Here is a 16,143-nt window from a genome sequence, read left to right on the forward strand (position 1 = left end):
CAAGACATTCCACCTCGTCACTCAACTCGGGTAAGATCTAGTTCTGTACATTTACTTGACTATCATTGTTACACTACTCTTGCTACACTACACGAGCCTCACACCTATCGTGAGCCTTCCACTGACCCTTTATGGCAGATTGCAATAAAAGAGGAACCTGATGTATTATCTAAAAACCATACTTGGGATTTGGTGACACTCCCCCCTGGGAAATTTGTGGTTAGTTGTAAGCGGATCTACAAGATTAAGACTCGCTCTGATGGGTCCATTGAGGGCTACAAAGCTCGTCTTGTTGCAAAAGGTTTTACACAGGAGTATGGGATTGATTATAAAGAGACCTTTACTCCAGTTGTTCGTATCTCATCTGTTCGTGCCCTCTTAGCTACAGTAAATAAGATCTTTTTCAGATGGATGTCAAAAATGCATTCCTTAATGGGGATTTAAGTGAAGAAGTTTAGATGCAACCTCCTCCTGGTCTCTCTATTGACTCAAACAAGATTTGTCACCTTCGACGTGCACTTTATGGCCTTAAACAAGCTCCACGAGCTTGGTTTGCCAAATTCAACTCTACCATATCTTGTTTGGGTTATATGGTCAGTCATTATGATTCTGCCTTATTTCTTTGTCGCACTGACAAAGGCACTATTTTACTTCTTCTATATGTGGATGATATGATCATAATTGGTGATGACCTCAGTGGCATTCAAGAACTCAAGGATTTTCTTAGTCAGCAGTTTGAGATGAAAGATCTTGGACATCTCAACTACTTCTTGGGTCTTGAAATCACTCATTCTACAAATGGACTTTATATTACTCAAACCAAGTATGTTTCTGAACTCTTGTCTCGAGCTGGACTCACTGATAGCAAGACTGTTGACACTCTAGTTAAGTTTAATGCGCATCTGACTCCCTCAGGAGGGAAACCCTTGTCTAATCCCTCTCTTTATAGACGCTTGGTTGGCAGCCTCGCTTATCTCACTGTCACTTGTCCAGACATTTCATATGATGTTCACCAAGTGAGCCAGTATTTGTCTGCTCTACGATCAACTCATTATGCTGCTGTTTTGCACATTCTTTGATACCTAAAGGGCACTCTATTCCATGGTCTTTTCTACTCTGCTCAGTTTTCTCTTATTCTCCATGCATTCTCTAATTCTGATTGGGCAGGGGATCCCACTAATCGCAAGTCCACCACTGATTATTGCTTTATTCTTGATTCTTCTTTGATTTCTTGGTGAAGTAAGAAACAAAGTCATGTGACCCGCTCCAGTACTGAAGCAAAATATCGTGTTCTTGCTGATACCACATCTGAGCTTCTTTGGTTACGATGGTTTCTCAAAGACTTAGGTATGTCTACATCCTCTGCTACTCCTCTTTATTGTGACAACCAGAGTGTCATTCATATTGCTTACAATGATGTCTTCCATGAACGGACTAAACACATCGAAATCAATTGTCATTTTATATGTTATCATCTTGTTCATAGTGCTCTCAAGCTGATCTTAGTCTCTTCTAAAGATCAACTTGCAGATATCTTCACCAAGTCACATCCTAAGGGATGCCTTCGTACATTTGGTTGACAATCTCAAGTTGGTCTCACATCCACCTTGAGTTTGAGGGGGGCTGTTAACGTGTATACTCTTATTTGTACTGCACTCATATGCCTCCTATATAAAAGCACTCGTGTATATTCTTTTATTTTGATGAAATACAATACAATTATTTAGTATTTCTAACATCCACAATTAATGGAGGGAGCCAAAGGTACCCCAAACCCAAAAAACCGAGTGTAGTAAAAGATATGTCACTCAAGCAACTACTTTTCTTTTTACTGCGTTCCACATGAATACCTGCTGCTCGAAGCTCCTGCACATTGCGAAAGGATTGCCAAATTTCCATTTCGCCATTTGATTTCTTTGGCTGGATTTGCGGATGCTTATGCAAGAGACATGTCCTCAAAAGATCGAGGAGATGGATGGGATCTTCATGTACATCCACTGATCGCTTTTTTCTTTCTCAGTTTCTGAATGTTGTTGCCCCTTTCCTCTTAAGCATGCGCAGCAATTTGATGACTGGCCTCTTTGTTTTTTTTTCTCATTTTCTGATTCATGCGACCAATTCCATGATAACGAACTCAGCCATGCGCAACTGAGAATTAGTGGCTGATCCTCCGGTTGTCTTACCTTAACGTGCCCATCAATGTAAGTTTCAATCGATTCCTTCAACACTAATTCATTCCCACTCCAGTTCATCAACCATTTGAGCAAACAATAGGGAAGCTGGTTCTCTAGCAAAAACAAATCCTGTTGGGTAAAGGCTACACTGTCGGTTTTTATCTTCAAATCTTTGAACTTGTGGTTAGCTGCGCAGTATATATTGCAGTGTTGCACAGCCGTCCACCAACAACAACCAAATGAGTTCTTCATCATCATAGTCTTCAATCACTTCCTTTTCGAAGCACTTCTTCAGTTCATTGATATTCTCTTCAATTTTCTTGTAAAATTCACTTATCTTCTCTTCGCTACCGTTAACGAACTCATATGTCAACACAAGCTTGTACTTCTCTCCTAGCTTGTACTTCTTATTACGATGATGGATAGGACCGAGTGATACTGCTCTTGGCTCATAGTGCTTCTGGAAGAAATCCTCGTTATCTCGCAGCAAGAATATAACCTTTTGTATCTTTGGTGTTGGGGATGGTGTCACATTTTTTCTTGCCTCCATTACTGTTTTAATATTTTCCTCCAGGGTAGTAGCTTCGCTTAAAAAGATGTTCGTATGGGCACCAGTGATGCGGCTGCTTGTTTCACCGGCTTCTCTTCCGGAAATTCCGGCCATGGCAAGTTTGCAGCAAAGAAGGCAATTGAATATTCTAAGTCTGCTTTCCTACCTTGTATTTACTACGTATAAACTTTAGCGTCAGGAATTTACGACTGTTGCTCTTATTTGAATATAGAAACTTCCCTAAAGCAAATATAACATAATGATGAATAAACATAACAAGCTATGAATGAAATCTACAAGATATGTGTAAAAAATAAAAAATAAATTGAAACTTGTTTATCACTGGTTGTTCTATGATACAGTGAAAAAAAGCTTTTCCTCCTGACTATATTTAGATTGCAAATTTTATGATACGCTTTCGCAATGAAGCCTAGTCTTTATGATTTATCTTTGCATGCAATAAAAAAAAAATATTTTGAGGGCCACAGAAGCTTTCAAAATTTCTTTTTTAATGGTATAAAATTCGAAGATTATCAAGAGTCGATTTGACTCTTAGAATAATTTTTTCCGAAATTTTTTAATACATTTTTCAAGAATTTTAATTTGCAGTGTGTACATTATTTTATTAGATTGTATTGTACAGATAAACTCGAAGGTTCAATCAGATTAATTACGCACTGTATCGTGCTTCGAAGTTCAAAGAACTAAAACTTCCAAAAAGTAAAAGTGTGATACACGTGAAATAGTCTTTACCAACGTATCAAGTTTCGTATGAACTTTTGCAATAAAATTACTGTTTATGTTTCTATCTCTTGCAGCAAGCATGGTATCAAGAATAAGTAAAACTGCTCTTTTTTTTCTTTTTCTTTTTTCTTTTTTCTTATTCACGGTTATCTTTCTCAGAAAAAAGGGTAGAACGATATTATGCTATTCGTGCTTCAGACAATAGGAGATAAATGTGATGCACGAAAGATTGATTGTGACGTATTGAAACTCTCTTGCTTGAAGAATTTAGAGTCATTATTAGAACTTATTCATATACCACTAGAACTAATCAAATGTACACAATTTTGTGAAGTCTTAACTTGTTTTATAACTCAAGTTTGATTAAGCTGTGTGCATGAGCAACGAACCAGTTTATTTTATTTTACCTATTTCCACCATTTACTAAGGTGAGCCTGGTATTAAAAGAATAAATAAATAAAAAAGTGAGCCTGGTATTTGATATACAAAATCTAACTCATTTTCATGTTCAGTTTATTATAGTATATTTACGCATAGCAAGTTTGATATGGTATAGTACATTTTTGCAATAAGATCAAAACTTGGTTAGGGGTTTTGATTGGATATGGGTGTATGGCAATTATGCGTTGGTAAAGATTTATTTAGAAAAGAAATTTTTTTAGTTTTTCTAAGAAGAAACAAATTTAATAATTGTAAATCCCTAATTATCATTTAAGTTGCTACCACATGTGATTTTTTTTAATTTTTTTTTTTTTTTTTGAGAAACTATCACGTGATACGTATGCATGGCTTTTTTTTTTTTTTTTTTCTTTGCTTTGGACCAATGAAAATTAATTTTTTTAATTGATTAAAATTTTTCTTATCAAGGACCCGTTAAAATCAATTAACATTAATTGTATGCTCAAGTCTATCTTAATTGACATTGAATTTTCATCGGTAGCAAAATAGAATGTCAACAAGGATAAGTGGTTGTATGCTAGACCTATGAGAATCCATATGACTTTATATATATATAAATAATACCATTTGGATTTCTCACTGAAATAATTTAACATTTCTTTTAAGTAATAAGTTTTATACATCCATTTCGTTCATTCACTTGTCTAAAAAGAAAAAGAAAAAGTCATTGAGATCTTGGTATTCCTCCACCCCCCCTTACTCCAACATGAGAATTTTAAGTCTCAACTGCCGAGGGCTTGGGATCCATGAGGCAGTACAGGAGCTCCGCTGTTTGGCGAGCGAGGAAGGTCCCAAAGTTCTGTTTTATCTGAAACTCGCCTGGATATAGATGGCTTTGCGAGATTGAAGAGAAAATTGGACTTTTCACAAAGTTTTGCAATGTCAAGACATTTGTTTGGAGAGCTTGAAATGATAGTTTTCCAACACGCACCAAACTTTTTGATGGAAAGATTTCAAACTCATTTTCTTGTGTCCTCTGTGTTGATGAAGCTGAGACGTGCCCACTTATTTTTGGAGTGTTTATTTGCCCAAGCCGTTTGGCGGCAATCTCCTCTCCTCTCTGGAATGATTGTAGGCTACCTTCTCATATCAATTTCATTGATGCAATGGAAGTTGTTTTGAAGAAACTACCTTCCTCAGATTTTGAGACTTTCTACATGGCTTGTTGGATGATATGGAGCTACCTAAACAAGTTGGTTTTTGATAACAAACTCCCTTCTCACAAAGACTTATAGACACGGGCTAATCTGTCTAGAATGGAGTTTCTGGAGGTACATCAAAAGAATGGTCAAATGGTTAACTCTTCAGCAGCTAAATGGAATCCTCCCCAATCTGATTCAATTTACAAATTGAACTTGGCTATTTCACACACGCACACAGGAAAAAAAAAAAAAAAAGAGCAAATTCAGTGGGTTTTGGTCTCCTTATACGAAACTACAGAGGTGAAGTGTTTGCTGCATCATGTGTTCGTGTGGAGAAGACTTTGAACTCCATTTGTACAGCGACTTCTTTAGTGAGAATAGCTTTTACAATTCTGTCTTAGCATCAGTCTTAAAAGTTGAAGAAAGAGTGTAACCTTGCTGAACTTGTTGATCTTTTAAACTTTGATAGAATTTGCTCACTAGAGGTCGCTTGGATCTTTGAAGACATTAATTTCATTAGAGATAGTTTTGATTTGATTATATTTTTTTTAATTTTTCCTTTACGATGCAATCGTGTTATTCTAGTTTTGGCTAGTGCTTCAAAAAAGAAAGAGAAGGTTATTGTTTAGTTAAATGTCTTTTTTCTCTTTCCTATTGTATAAAGAGATTCTATATAAATAAAGTTTACTATTTTTTCTGCTAAAAAAAAATTAAAAAAATTAGCCCTTATCAACAACGTCTGTTTGCTATTGTTGATGTCTGTTTTGCGTGTTTACAAACTGGTCGTATTATACGTTCAAGATTTCATAGACTCAAGGATTCATCTTAAGTTTAAGGATGGGGGGGTGGGGGGTGAGAGAGATATTATAGCGCAAGAGGCCCATATATATTTTAGGCCCATGTTCTTTACAACAATGACACTAATCTTAGGTTTGTCTAGAATTAGGCTAGAATTCTCTAGTATATAAATTTTACATTAGATTCATTATAATATAACTTGAATTGTGGGTGTTAATTAGTTCTAATAATAAAATATTGTATTATCAAATAAAAGATTTAGGGTTCAAAATATATTTATACCAAAAAACCAATAGATTTGAAGCCCGTCTTCATTAAAAATCAATTGATGTCTTGTTCGGATGATAAAAATCGAGCAATTATAATGAAGTGAATGACATAGATTGAAAATTTATTTCATCTATAAAAAAGAAAAGAAAATAGCAAAGATGAAGTTGTTAAGGGCTTTTCCTTGTGGATGTAAGCTATCAGCTGAACTATAACGAATATTTTCTTTTACTTTTCTCTTTTCACTCTTTCAATCACTCAACAACTGTAGCAATTGTGAAATAAGAAAGAAATACTACTTATGACACAATCCAACTCTTATCTGTCTCAGACAAGCTTAATTTAAGAAATCACATACATCTCTTGACTTATTTAGACTCACAAGATTAAAGCAAGAAAAAGTGCATGACATGGCTCTCGATGTTCCTTAGGCATCCCATGCCTAGTGTCATTGGAAAAGACCGAAGAAACTCTTCAGGTACCATTTATTTGGAAACCAGTGTATAAGAGGTATAAGAATCCATGCACGCAACAAAAGCACAACAAATTTTTCAGTAATCTGTTTTTCATTAAGATACTAGTTACTACGGATAAGTTACCTCTAGCTGCGTGAAGTTGGCTTGACTGAGAACCAAGTTTGGATGCCAGTTAAAACAAGCTCTAATAATATGCCAAAAAAGGCTGGAATCGACCAGGGGCTATCGAAATAGTCATGATAGAATCGAAACATTCGACTCTTCAATGTTTGATGATGCTTGTCGATGTCTGCTCTTACATCTGAATATATATTGGGGTTTGGAACCAAGTTGGTGCCAAGCTCATTGAAGATTTTAGCCACTGCTTGGTCGCTGCCAAGGAAGTTTTGGAGTATCCCCGCTTTCCTTAGCTCCATAACATGGTCAGCATGATTCATGAGTGAATTAAGAAAGCTTATATAAGAAGTGATCTCATAATTGTTGATGAAGTCCGGACACATTTCAAAGGCCATCAAGTTGAAGAACTTTTGCCCTGTTGAGTTGTCCACTTTCATCTTAGGAATGGTAAGATATCCAATGAAACATGATGAACTAATATAAGAAATGTCATTTAAGAAGGTAGTTTTACAAGGCTTCAACCAGATCCCTGCATTTTTAAGGTCCTGTACATTGCGATAAGATTGCCAATCTTTCTTTGAATTCTCTTGGCTGCTGTTAGAAACCTTTTTCGGATTATCCAAGAGACTCATCCTCAGAAGGTGGAGAAGATGGGTGGGCTTCCTTTCTCCATCCATTGATAGTCTTTGTTCATGTGGGGTCTCTTTTGAATGAAGGCTCTCCCCTTTCTTGCTTTCTGCTTGATGCCCCTCTGATTTTTGATCGGACACGTTTTTAATGAAAATATCAATAGATTCGTTCAACTCTTTTTTCTTCACACTCAACTTCATCAACCATTTCAGGAGACGATAAGGAAGTTGGTTCTCCAGCAAAAACAAATCCTGTTGTCCAAGGACTGCACAGTCATGTTTTATATTCAAATCTTCGAACTTATTAGTAATAAAGCAGTATATGTATTGAAGTATTGCACAGCCATCCAGGAACAAAATCCAAGCGAGGGCCTTATCAGGGTAGTCTTTAGTCGCGTCCTCCTCGTAGTGTTCCCTCAGTTCCTTGATGTTTTCCTCAACCTTCTTGTATAATTCGTCTATAACCTTGCCGCTTTCTTTGATGAACTCAGAGGCCAATATAAGCTTGTACTTCTCTGCTAACTGGTATTTTGGCTTGCCATAATGGATAGGACCAAGTGATACTGCTCTTGGCTCATAGTACTTCTTGAAACCCTTGTTCTCTCGCAGCAAGAATGCAAACTTTTGTATCGTTTGTATCTTTGGTGTTGCGTTTGGAGATTTAGTCTTCGCAGTCTCTCCTGCCTCCATTACAATTTTAAACATCGACTCCGTGGAGGGCAGTGATTTGCATTGACGAACTGCTCTGCGTCTTATCCCCTGCAGCAATGACAAGTTAGTCTTGGCGGCTGCTTGTTTCACCGAACTTTTCTTTTGTCATGGGGTGGACTCAACACGTGTGGGTCCAACCCCTTGCGAGAAGGAGAATACATATACGGGATGTATGGTGTATTTTCTCTTCTAAAGCAATTTATGTTCTTGTTTTAGTATTTAATACTATACACTTTTCTGAAGCAGCAATATTTTAGAGCTTGATAAACATACAAGCTTGGAATTTAATTTGCCAGATATATAGAAAATATATATATATAAGAGAGTGTTACTTGCTTCTAGCTTTGCCTTTCATTTACTTTTCTTTTTTTTTTTTTTTTTTTTTTTTTTTTTTATATATATGAAGCCTTTCATTTAATTTGAATAAAATATTGATAATGGCTAGCTTTATGTCTTAATTATCCACATTGAGCAAGCTTGGTATTTAACATGCTTAATTTCATGTAAGTCTTTGCTTTTGTACTAGCTTTAGTGTGTTTAGAATAAAATATATATATATATATATATATATATTTTAGAGAGTTTCAACTTATGGCGTCAACTCTTAATGATAGTTCTTTATCATCAGACCAAGATACCAATCAATTTTTGGTATCGGTAGAGATTAAATCCCAAATCTTTTATACAACCATAAAAGATTTTACCAGTTAAGTTAACTGGAACTCACAGGTCCAACTTACTCTTAGTGATAACTTATGTATAGCTTTTTTAAATTATATTTATTTTATGTGTAGTTGTAATTTTATTAAGCTTAATTTTTGAAGAAAATAACAAATGAAAATAAGCTGTCCCAAATGAATCCTACTCAGATATTTTTTTCCCCAAACAGAGAAGTTAAACGATGATACAATAAAGAAAAGCTTGTTCCCAAATTTCATATTATACAGTTTTGCAATAAATTTGTTTCTCAAAAAAAACAAAAACAACTCATATAAAATCAACAGCCCCTTGTAAAAAAAAAAAAAAAAAAGGGTTTTGCAGTAAACGTAGTGTTTATGGCTCATCTTTTGCGTCAATCACGCAAGGTACCAAAAACGCATACTTTTCTTGTACTTTGTTGGTATGGTTCCCCATCTTCATCTAGTACTTTAAAAGAAAAAAAAATGTCATATTTTAGTGAAAAAGGAAAGAATTGTTATTGGATTTGTGTTTCAACTACACCGAAATTGGAAACAAAAAAACACAGATGTTATTGAAATCAAAGATAAGGAGTTAGTACTATTGTCTATTGGTGTGATTAATTTCTCCCAATTAAACAAAATTTTCCCCCTCAACAGTGCAATAGTGAAGTATGAATGAAGATGAAATGAATATGAAATTTTACAAGGTATTGATCATGTCGCAGCAAGAATATGACCTTTTGTATCATTGGTGTTGGAGATTGACCACTGCTGGTTTCCCCTGCTTCTCTTATGACAATGTTCCTCCGATACAGCTGCTCCATGTTCTAGTGTTTAATTTATACTTGATAGTACGTTGAAACTTTGCTTGAGAAATTTAGAACTCTTGCATTTTTTCTGTTTGCGAGCAAGAATTTTTGAAACACAAAGATACAAAGAAATTACAACAACGGAAAAGCAGCTGAAAAGAGCTGTAGCAAACACTCCTTACCGTCTAGACCACAAACCAACTACAACATGTTAAGGGCCATATAGATATATATATATATATATATATATATATATAGCACTTACATCTACTTCTATTCGAATATTTGAAAGTTGGGAATATTAATTCTAATCTTGTTGTTGTCTAATCTTTTATTTTTTATTTAAAGGGTTAAAGATTATGTTTGGGGCCAAAATTATTTTTGTACGAAATGCTATGTCTACAATATTTTTACAACAATTTTGCAACAAATTTTAGGTAACAAGTTGTTATTGATAGATAAAATCTAATGACAAACTCAATTTAAAACCAAAAACAACTTGCTATCTAGTATTTGTGTGAAATTATTGTAAAAATGTTATAGACATAACATTAATCTATTTTTATTGAACCTAAATTCTTGAGATTCTCAAGTTAGGCTATTCAATAATTTTTTGTAGGTCAAAAAAAATAATTTTAAATAAATAAATAAATAAATAAATTATTTATATATATATATATATATATATATACATATATATTTAGTAAGTATAATTTTTTTTGGCAATTCACTTGTTGAAATTCAGATATCTTATTTAGCAAGAAAAAACTTTACCGGTTAAAATTTAATCTATCAGATATGTAAAAATAAAATATAAAAGACTGAAACTTGCATATGGCCTTCATTACGTGGTATACTTTTGTGAATAAACTGTAGACAGTGACTCACTTAATTTATGTCCTTTACCTGTTGAGCAAGTTTGGTATAAAAATATGTCCAATTTCTTAGGTGGTATACTTTTCTGAATAAACTATAGACAGTGACTCACTTTAGGTCCTTCACCTGTTGAGCAAGTTTGGTATAAAATATGTCCAATTTTTGAAGGGCAAGACTTAGATACAATACTTAGGTGCTGTTCCTTAGATTCATTTCTTGAAATTTTGCAATGCGATTTTTTTTCTCATAGGATGAAAGTGTATATTTTAGTTAAATAATCACATGACAGAATTTTAAGAGAAAAACTTAAAGAAAAACACCTAAAGTACTGCATATAAGTTTTTTCTATTCCTTAATGTACCATATATGTGGAAAAAAAAAAAAACATTATTGTACTTTTTTTTTTTTTGGATAGAGTTCAACCTATGACGTCAACAATCAAAGACTTTACCAGACCAAAACACCAATTGATTTTTGGTGTAGGCAGGAATTGAACCTCAATTCTCTTATTCAACAATTAAAAACACAATATAAAAAATAGAAAGCTTAAAAGTTACCATTGCATACTAAGAAAACAAATAATATTAATAAGTTAATGCAAATAAATTATCATTCTGCCTTAACAAAAATTCAAAAATTATAAAACTTAAAAAAAAAAATAAAATAAAAAACATTTTTCAGTACTGGCCGGTACGCCTGGTACCGGCCAGTATTGCTCAAAATTGGCCGGTATGGCCAGTACATGACTGATACGGCTGATATTTAAACCAGTATGAAACGTTGATGTTTCGATACCGGTATACATACCGGTACAGTACATACCAGCCGGTACGGCCGGTACTGGTATGGTATCGCAACAATGTATACCAAACTTGCTGGGTAGATAAAGACTTTCACGTGTATCACATATGTTCTTAATTATTTTGTTTGAAGCACGATTTATCATAGAAATGTTGATGCGTATAACTAGCTAGGTTCGAATCATAAGATCTAGAAAATTCTCACAAAAGCGCGCTACATTAGATACCAATCTTGCTGCATAAACATGAAGGAATAACCCATAATTTATAGGAAAAAGTGCGTAAATTTTGAAAGTTGGGCATCGCATACCACGCTTACTTTAGTAAAAGGTTAAAAAAAATGGTTTGGTTCGTGCTCATGCTGCCATACACGGCTTCATTTAACACTCAAGCCTGAATAATAAAACAAGTTTGGACTTCAAAGAAGTATGTAAATTAAATTCCTTGATATATGAATAGAGTTCAAATGTACTAAGGAAATTGTTTAAGGGAAAAAAATATTACACGCATTCAAAAAAAAAAAAAAACTCCAATTGACTAGCTTGGGTCCCAAAAAATTGGCACTTCTGAAAGCCAAGTCACGCGGCCAAGTTAAAAGCCAAATTTAATTGAATTCCAAAACAATTGACACTTCTCAACCATGCAAAAGTGAAAGAATCATGCGATGAATATGACTTTTTATTGTTTTATTAAGTAAATTAAAAATTATACCGTTAGAATATAATAATAATTTAAAAACTTTAAAAGCATATATTGATTTATTTAATTTAAAATAATTTAAGTAATAAATGTCTTATGACAATGTTCCTCCGATGCAACTCATCCATGTCCTAGAATTGGATTTACACTTGATAAACTTTGCTTGAGGAATTTAGGAGTGTTGCAATTTTTCTTTCCATGAATAAGCAAGAGTTTTTGAAACACACATGCAAAGATATTACAAAGAACAAGCAGCTGAAATTAAAAGAGCAGCCGCAAACACTTCTTACTGTCTAGAATCTAGATCACAAACTAATTACAATATGCTACATTTTATTAAAATATCAATTTTTTTTTCTTTTTTTATACACAACAACCATCATTTACTTGCTTCCTTTTTTCTCAAGATACATAAGAAAGATTAAAAGACTAAATACAAAATAAATAGTGCCAATATATATATATATATATATATATAAGTATGGTTAGTGTAGCAATTATATGTTTTTACATAAATTTGCATGGCCTGATGTAAATGAATTTTGGGTTTTGTTGGCTAAAATTGATACTTTTTCCAATTATACAAGTACTGATGCGAGTGCTCTAAGGGCCATTAGTTTATGCAAAACTTTATGTTTATTTTAGCATAAAAATCTACTTTTGCTATTTTAAATACTCACTTTTCAAAAAATTTCACATCAAACTATCTATCTTATATTACATTTCATTAAACTATCACCTTTTTTTTTTTAATTGTTTCTCTTTCTTCACACATAATAATCACCATCCACTCTTTTTCTTCTTCCTAATTAGGATACGTAAAGAGAGAATAAAAAACTAAATACAAAATGGATAGTGTCAGTGTAAATTTTCACGACTACTATAACAAACTTTTAAAGTTACACAACTATACATTAATTGATGTAGGTCAACTTTAAAAGTTGTGAATACATATACACCTTTTTTTAATTAACTATATTTTATGACTTGATAAAAATGGCAATCTTGAAATTTAATCTACCAATACCAGATATGTGGAAACAAATATAAAAGAAACTAAAACTTGCTTGGGTCGGTTGTTTACCAAAAAAAAGAAACTTGCTAGGGCTTCATTACATATATGGTACACTTTTCTGAATAAAGCACTGATGGTGACTAGCTTTATGCATTTATCTATTGAGCAGGTTTGGTATAAAACACGCATACTTTTATTGGTGTCTTTGCTTTAATTTATACTAGCTTTATGCTACTCTTGTAATATATAGCTAGTTGTTCTATTATACAGTGAACAAAAGCTTTTCCTCCTGACTTTATTTGGATTGCAAATTTTATGATACACTTTTGCAATGAAGCTTAGACTATGATTTATCATTGCATGCCACAAAAAAAATATACTTTGTTCTGTGCTATGGTACTTATCTAAGAATATGTCTATTTGGGGTTAAGGTATTGAATTATAGTTAGATTATTTAAAGATTTTAACTAGGTATATACCATTAATTATAGTATATATACTGGTTAAACCAGGAGATTTAATCAGATTAATTACCCACTGCATGTATCGTGCTCCAAACAATAAAAACTAAAAATGTGATACACGTGAAATCACTGAAATAGTCTTTACCTACATAGCAATTTCGTAAAAACTTTTGCAATAAAACTGTTTATGTTTTTATCTCTTGCATCAAGAATGAGCAAAATTGTTCTTGTACTTCTTATTCACGGTTATCTTTTCCATAAAATAAAAGGTAGAATGATAAACTTTTGCAATAAAACTGTTTATGTTTTTATCTCTTGCATTAAGAATGAGCGAAATGGTTCTTGTACATCTTATTCATGGTTATCTTTTTCATAAAATAAAAAGTTGAACGATATTATACCATTCGTGTTTTAGACAATAGAGTAAAATGTGATACACAAAATTATTGAGTGTGAATAGGGTTGTCAAATGGGTGGGTTTAGGGGGTATTTCAACATTTATTTATTTTTTTTTTTTTTTTGTTTCAGAGCTTTTTTGGTCATTTCTTAAGTTTCAAGGGTATCATTTCTCAGGTTTCAAGGTTATTTTGGTCATTTTTTTGGTTTAGGGGTATTTTGGTCATTTTTAGTTTTCAGGGGTATTTCAGTCTTTTTTAGGTTTAGGGGGTATTTCAATCATTTTATAGGTTTTTGGGGGTATTTTGGTCAGTTTCTAGGTTACAAGGGATATTTATGTCATTTTCTTATGTTTAGAGGGTATTTTGGCCTTTTTAGTGGTTTTTGGTATTTTAGAATTAGGTGATTTGTAGAAATGATACTTGATCATACTTAGGTCTAATTGGGTACCAGTTAAAACTCAATTAATATTAATATTAATTGGATTTAATTGGGTTAATACCCATTTAACCCAATTAATAATTGGATGGGTTTGGATTTTATTTAAGTAGGCGGGTTTGGGTGGGCAAATGAGTTTGTGTTGATTTTGCCACCGTTACATGTGATGCAGTGAAACTCTAGCTTGAAAATTTTAGCATCTTAATTCGAACTTATTGATATACCAATAGAATTAATTAAGTGTACACAACTTTGTGAAAAATTTAGAATCTTAATTTGAACTTATTGATATACCAATAGAATTAATTAAGTGTACACAATTTTGTGAAGATTTAACTTGTTTTATAACTTAAGTTGAACAAAGCTGTGCACGAGCATGAACCGGTTATTTTAATAAATAAATAAAACATTTTTACCACTAATTACTAATGCAAGTGTATTTGATAGACAAAGTACTTAAATTTCCTTAAAAATTAAATATATATAAAAAAAACCTATATACTTTTAACATGATTTAATATATGTTATGTTATATCTAACAAAAATTTACATTATGTTAGTCTTTAAATAAATTAGAAAGCTCGTGGGTTTGAATCTAGAGAATTATCCTTTCTAAAAAGAAAATTTTGGACTGCTTACTAATCATTTCTCCTAGACCTTGCAGAAGTAGAAGATTTATGCATTAAATATGACCTTCTATATATCTTTTACTAAATAAATTAGAAATTACACCATTAGAGTATAATAATATCTTTAATACTTTTGAAACATATATAAATTTGTTTAATTTAAATAATTTAAAAAATAAATGTGACTTTACATATCTAAACATATGCAAGTTCATATAAGAAAAACATAAAAACAATAAAAACTACAGGGAAACTGCACTCATAAAAGAAAAATACAATAAAGATATATATATATATATATATATATTGCTTTTGAAAAAAAATTGTAATTTGAAAATGTGCATATTTTAAGTTTCTTGAAATGCAATATTCGAAGCTACTGTGGTTAGAAAGAAAATAGCGAGGCTTAAAAAATTTTTAATTTGGAAATGTGCAGTTTTAAACCACTATATCAAGTTTGCACATAATTATACATTTAGAACTAAGATCAATATGTTGTATGGAAGAGATTGAGTAGAAAACAGTGATAAAAATAACATGATTCGACTTTATGGCGTGTTGAAAATACTTTCTTCAAGGAAATAATTTGTCCGTACTTAAATAAGTTTGGTGCGGGGTTACAAGAAATTCACCTCTATGCAATAAAACCACAACTACAGACAACAATTAATCCCAAAGTTTCATTTCTCAAAGAATTTGTTACAAAAGTTGTGTCCAGCCAGCTCTGGAGTTAATTGATGGTGTAAAAAAATGACATTAATAGCTAGAATAAGCGATTGTTTACTTGTTTTTTGTTATTTGCTATCTGTGTCGTGAATATTCGCATAATTTTTTTTTTTCTATTTCGATTTTTAGTTGAAAAATTTCAACATTTCTTTTGAGTATTAAGTTTTTTTTTTTTGTGGGGGGGGGGGTGTGGGGGGGTGTGGAGTGGATTGTTTGGGGTAGTCCACAATTTTCCTTTTATCCTTGAAACCAACCAATTTCTCCCTTTATCTTTGAGAAATAAACAAATATTTCTTTTGAATAATTACTAGTCTTACACAAGGGAGTCAATACGGTACTAGAAACTATTTCGGTTTGATCATTGTTGAGTACAAATTTTTCACACCACATGACTTCATTTCATTGGCAACCCGCACCATGTCAACATTATTATGGATTTTGGAAAAACCTCTTTTAAAGCCCAAAAGAGTCCATATTTACACAAAAATGCATCAAAGCCCATGGTTCAAGCTCATGGCACATCATCTCATTTTTGGCTCATGAT

At 32.7% G+C, this 16,143-nt stretch overlaps 1 protein-coding gene and 1 pseudogene across 1 annotated transcript; both read right to left on the minus strand.

Annotated features, from left to right (window-relative positions):
* Nucleotides 1-1,955: 1,955 nt before the first annotated feature.
* LOC115951492 lies at nucleotides 1,956-2,838 on the minus strand (annotated as a pseudogene).
* A 3,635-nt stretch (nucleotides 2,839-6,473) lies between these two features.
* Nucleotides 6,474-9,732, minus strand: LOC115954231 (UPF0481 protein At3g47200-like). The gene is made up of 2 exons (XM_031072142.1): nucleotides 9,485-9,732; nucleotides 6,474-8,115 (listed from the first exon to the last, which is right to left on the minus strand). Exons 1-2 carry the CDS (start codon nucleotides 9,569-9,571, stop codon nucleotides 6,736-6,738), a joined length of 1,467 nt encoding a protein of 488 aa, XP_030928002.1. The 5' UTR covers nucleotides 9,572-9,732; the 3' UTR covers nucleotides 6,474-6,735.
* Between the last annotated feature and the right edge of the window lie 6,411 nt (nucleotides 9,733-16,143).

The sequence above is a fragment of the Quercus lobata genome, chromosome 7 (assembly GCF_001633185.2).
Source record: "Quercus lobata isolate SW786 chromosome 7, ValleyOak3.0 Primary Assembly, whole genome shotgun sequence".
In the NCBI taxonomy this organism is placed as follows: Eukaryota; Viridiplantae; Streptophyta; class Magnoliopsida; order Fagales; family Fagaceae; genus Quercus; species Quercus lobata.

Bases quoted from the DNA above. Each gene is read 5' to 3' on its own strand.
- LOC115954231 (XM_031072142.1), bottom strand. From the start codon at position 9,571: ATGGAGCAGCTGTATCGGAGGAACATTGTCATAAGAGAAGCAGGGGAA. The intron at 8,116-9,484 runs GTCATATTCTTG...TCATTGCTGCAG, and splicing joins CAACACCAATGATACAAAAG to GGGATAAGACGCAGAGCAGT.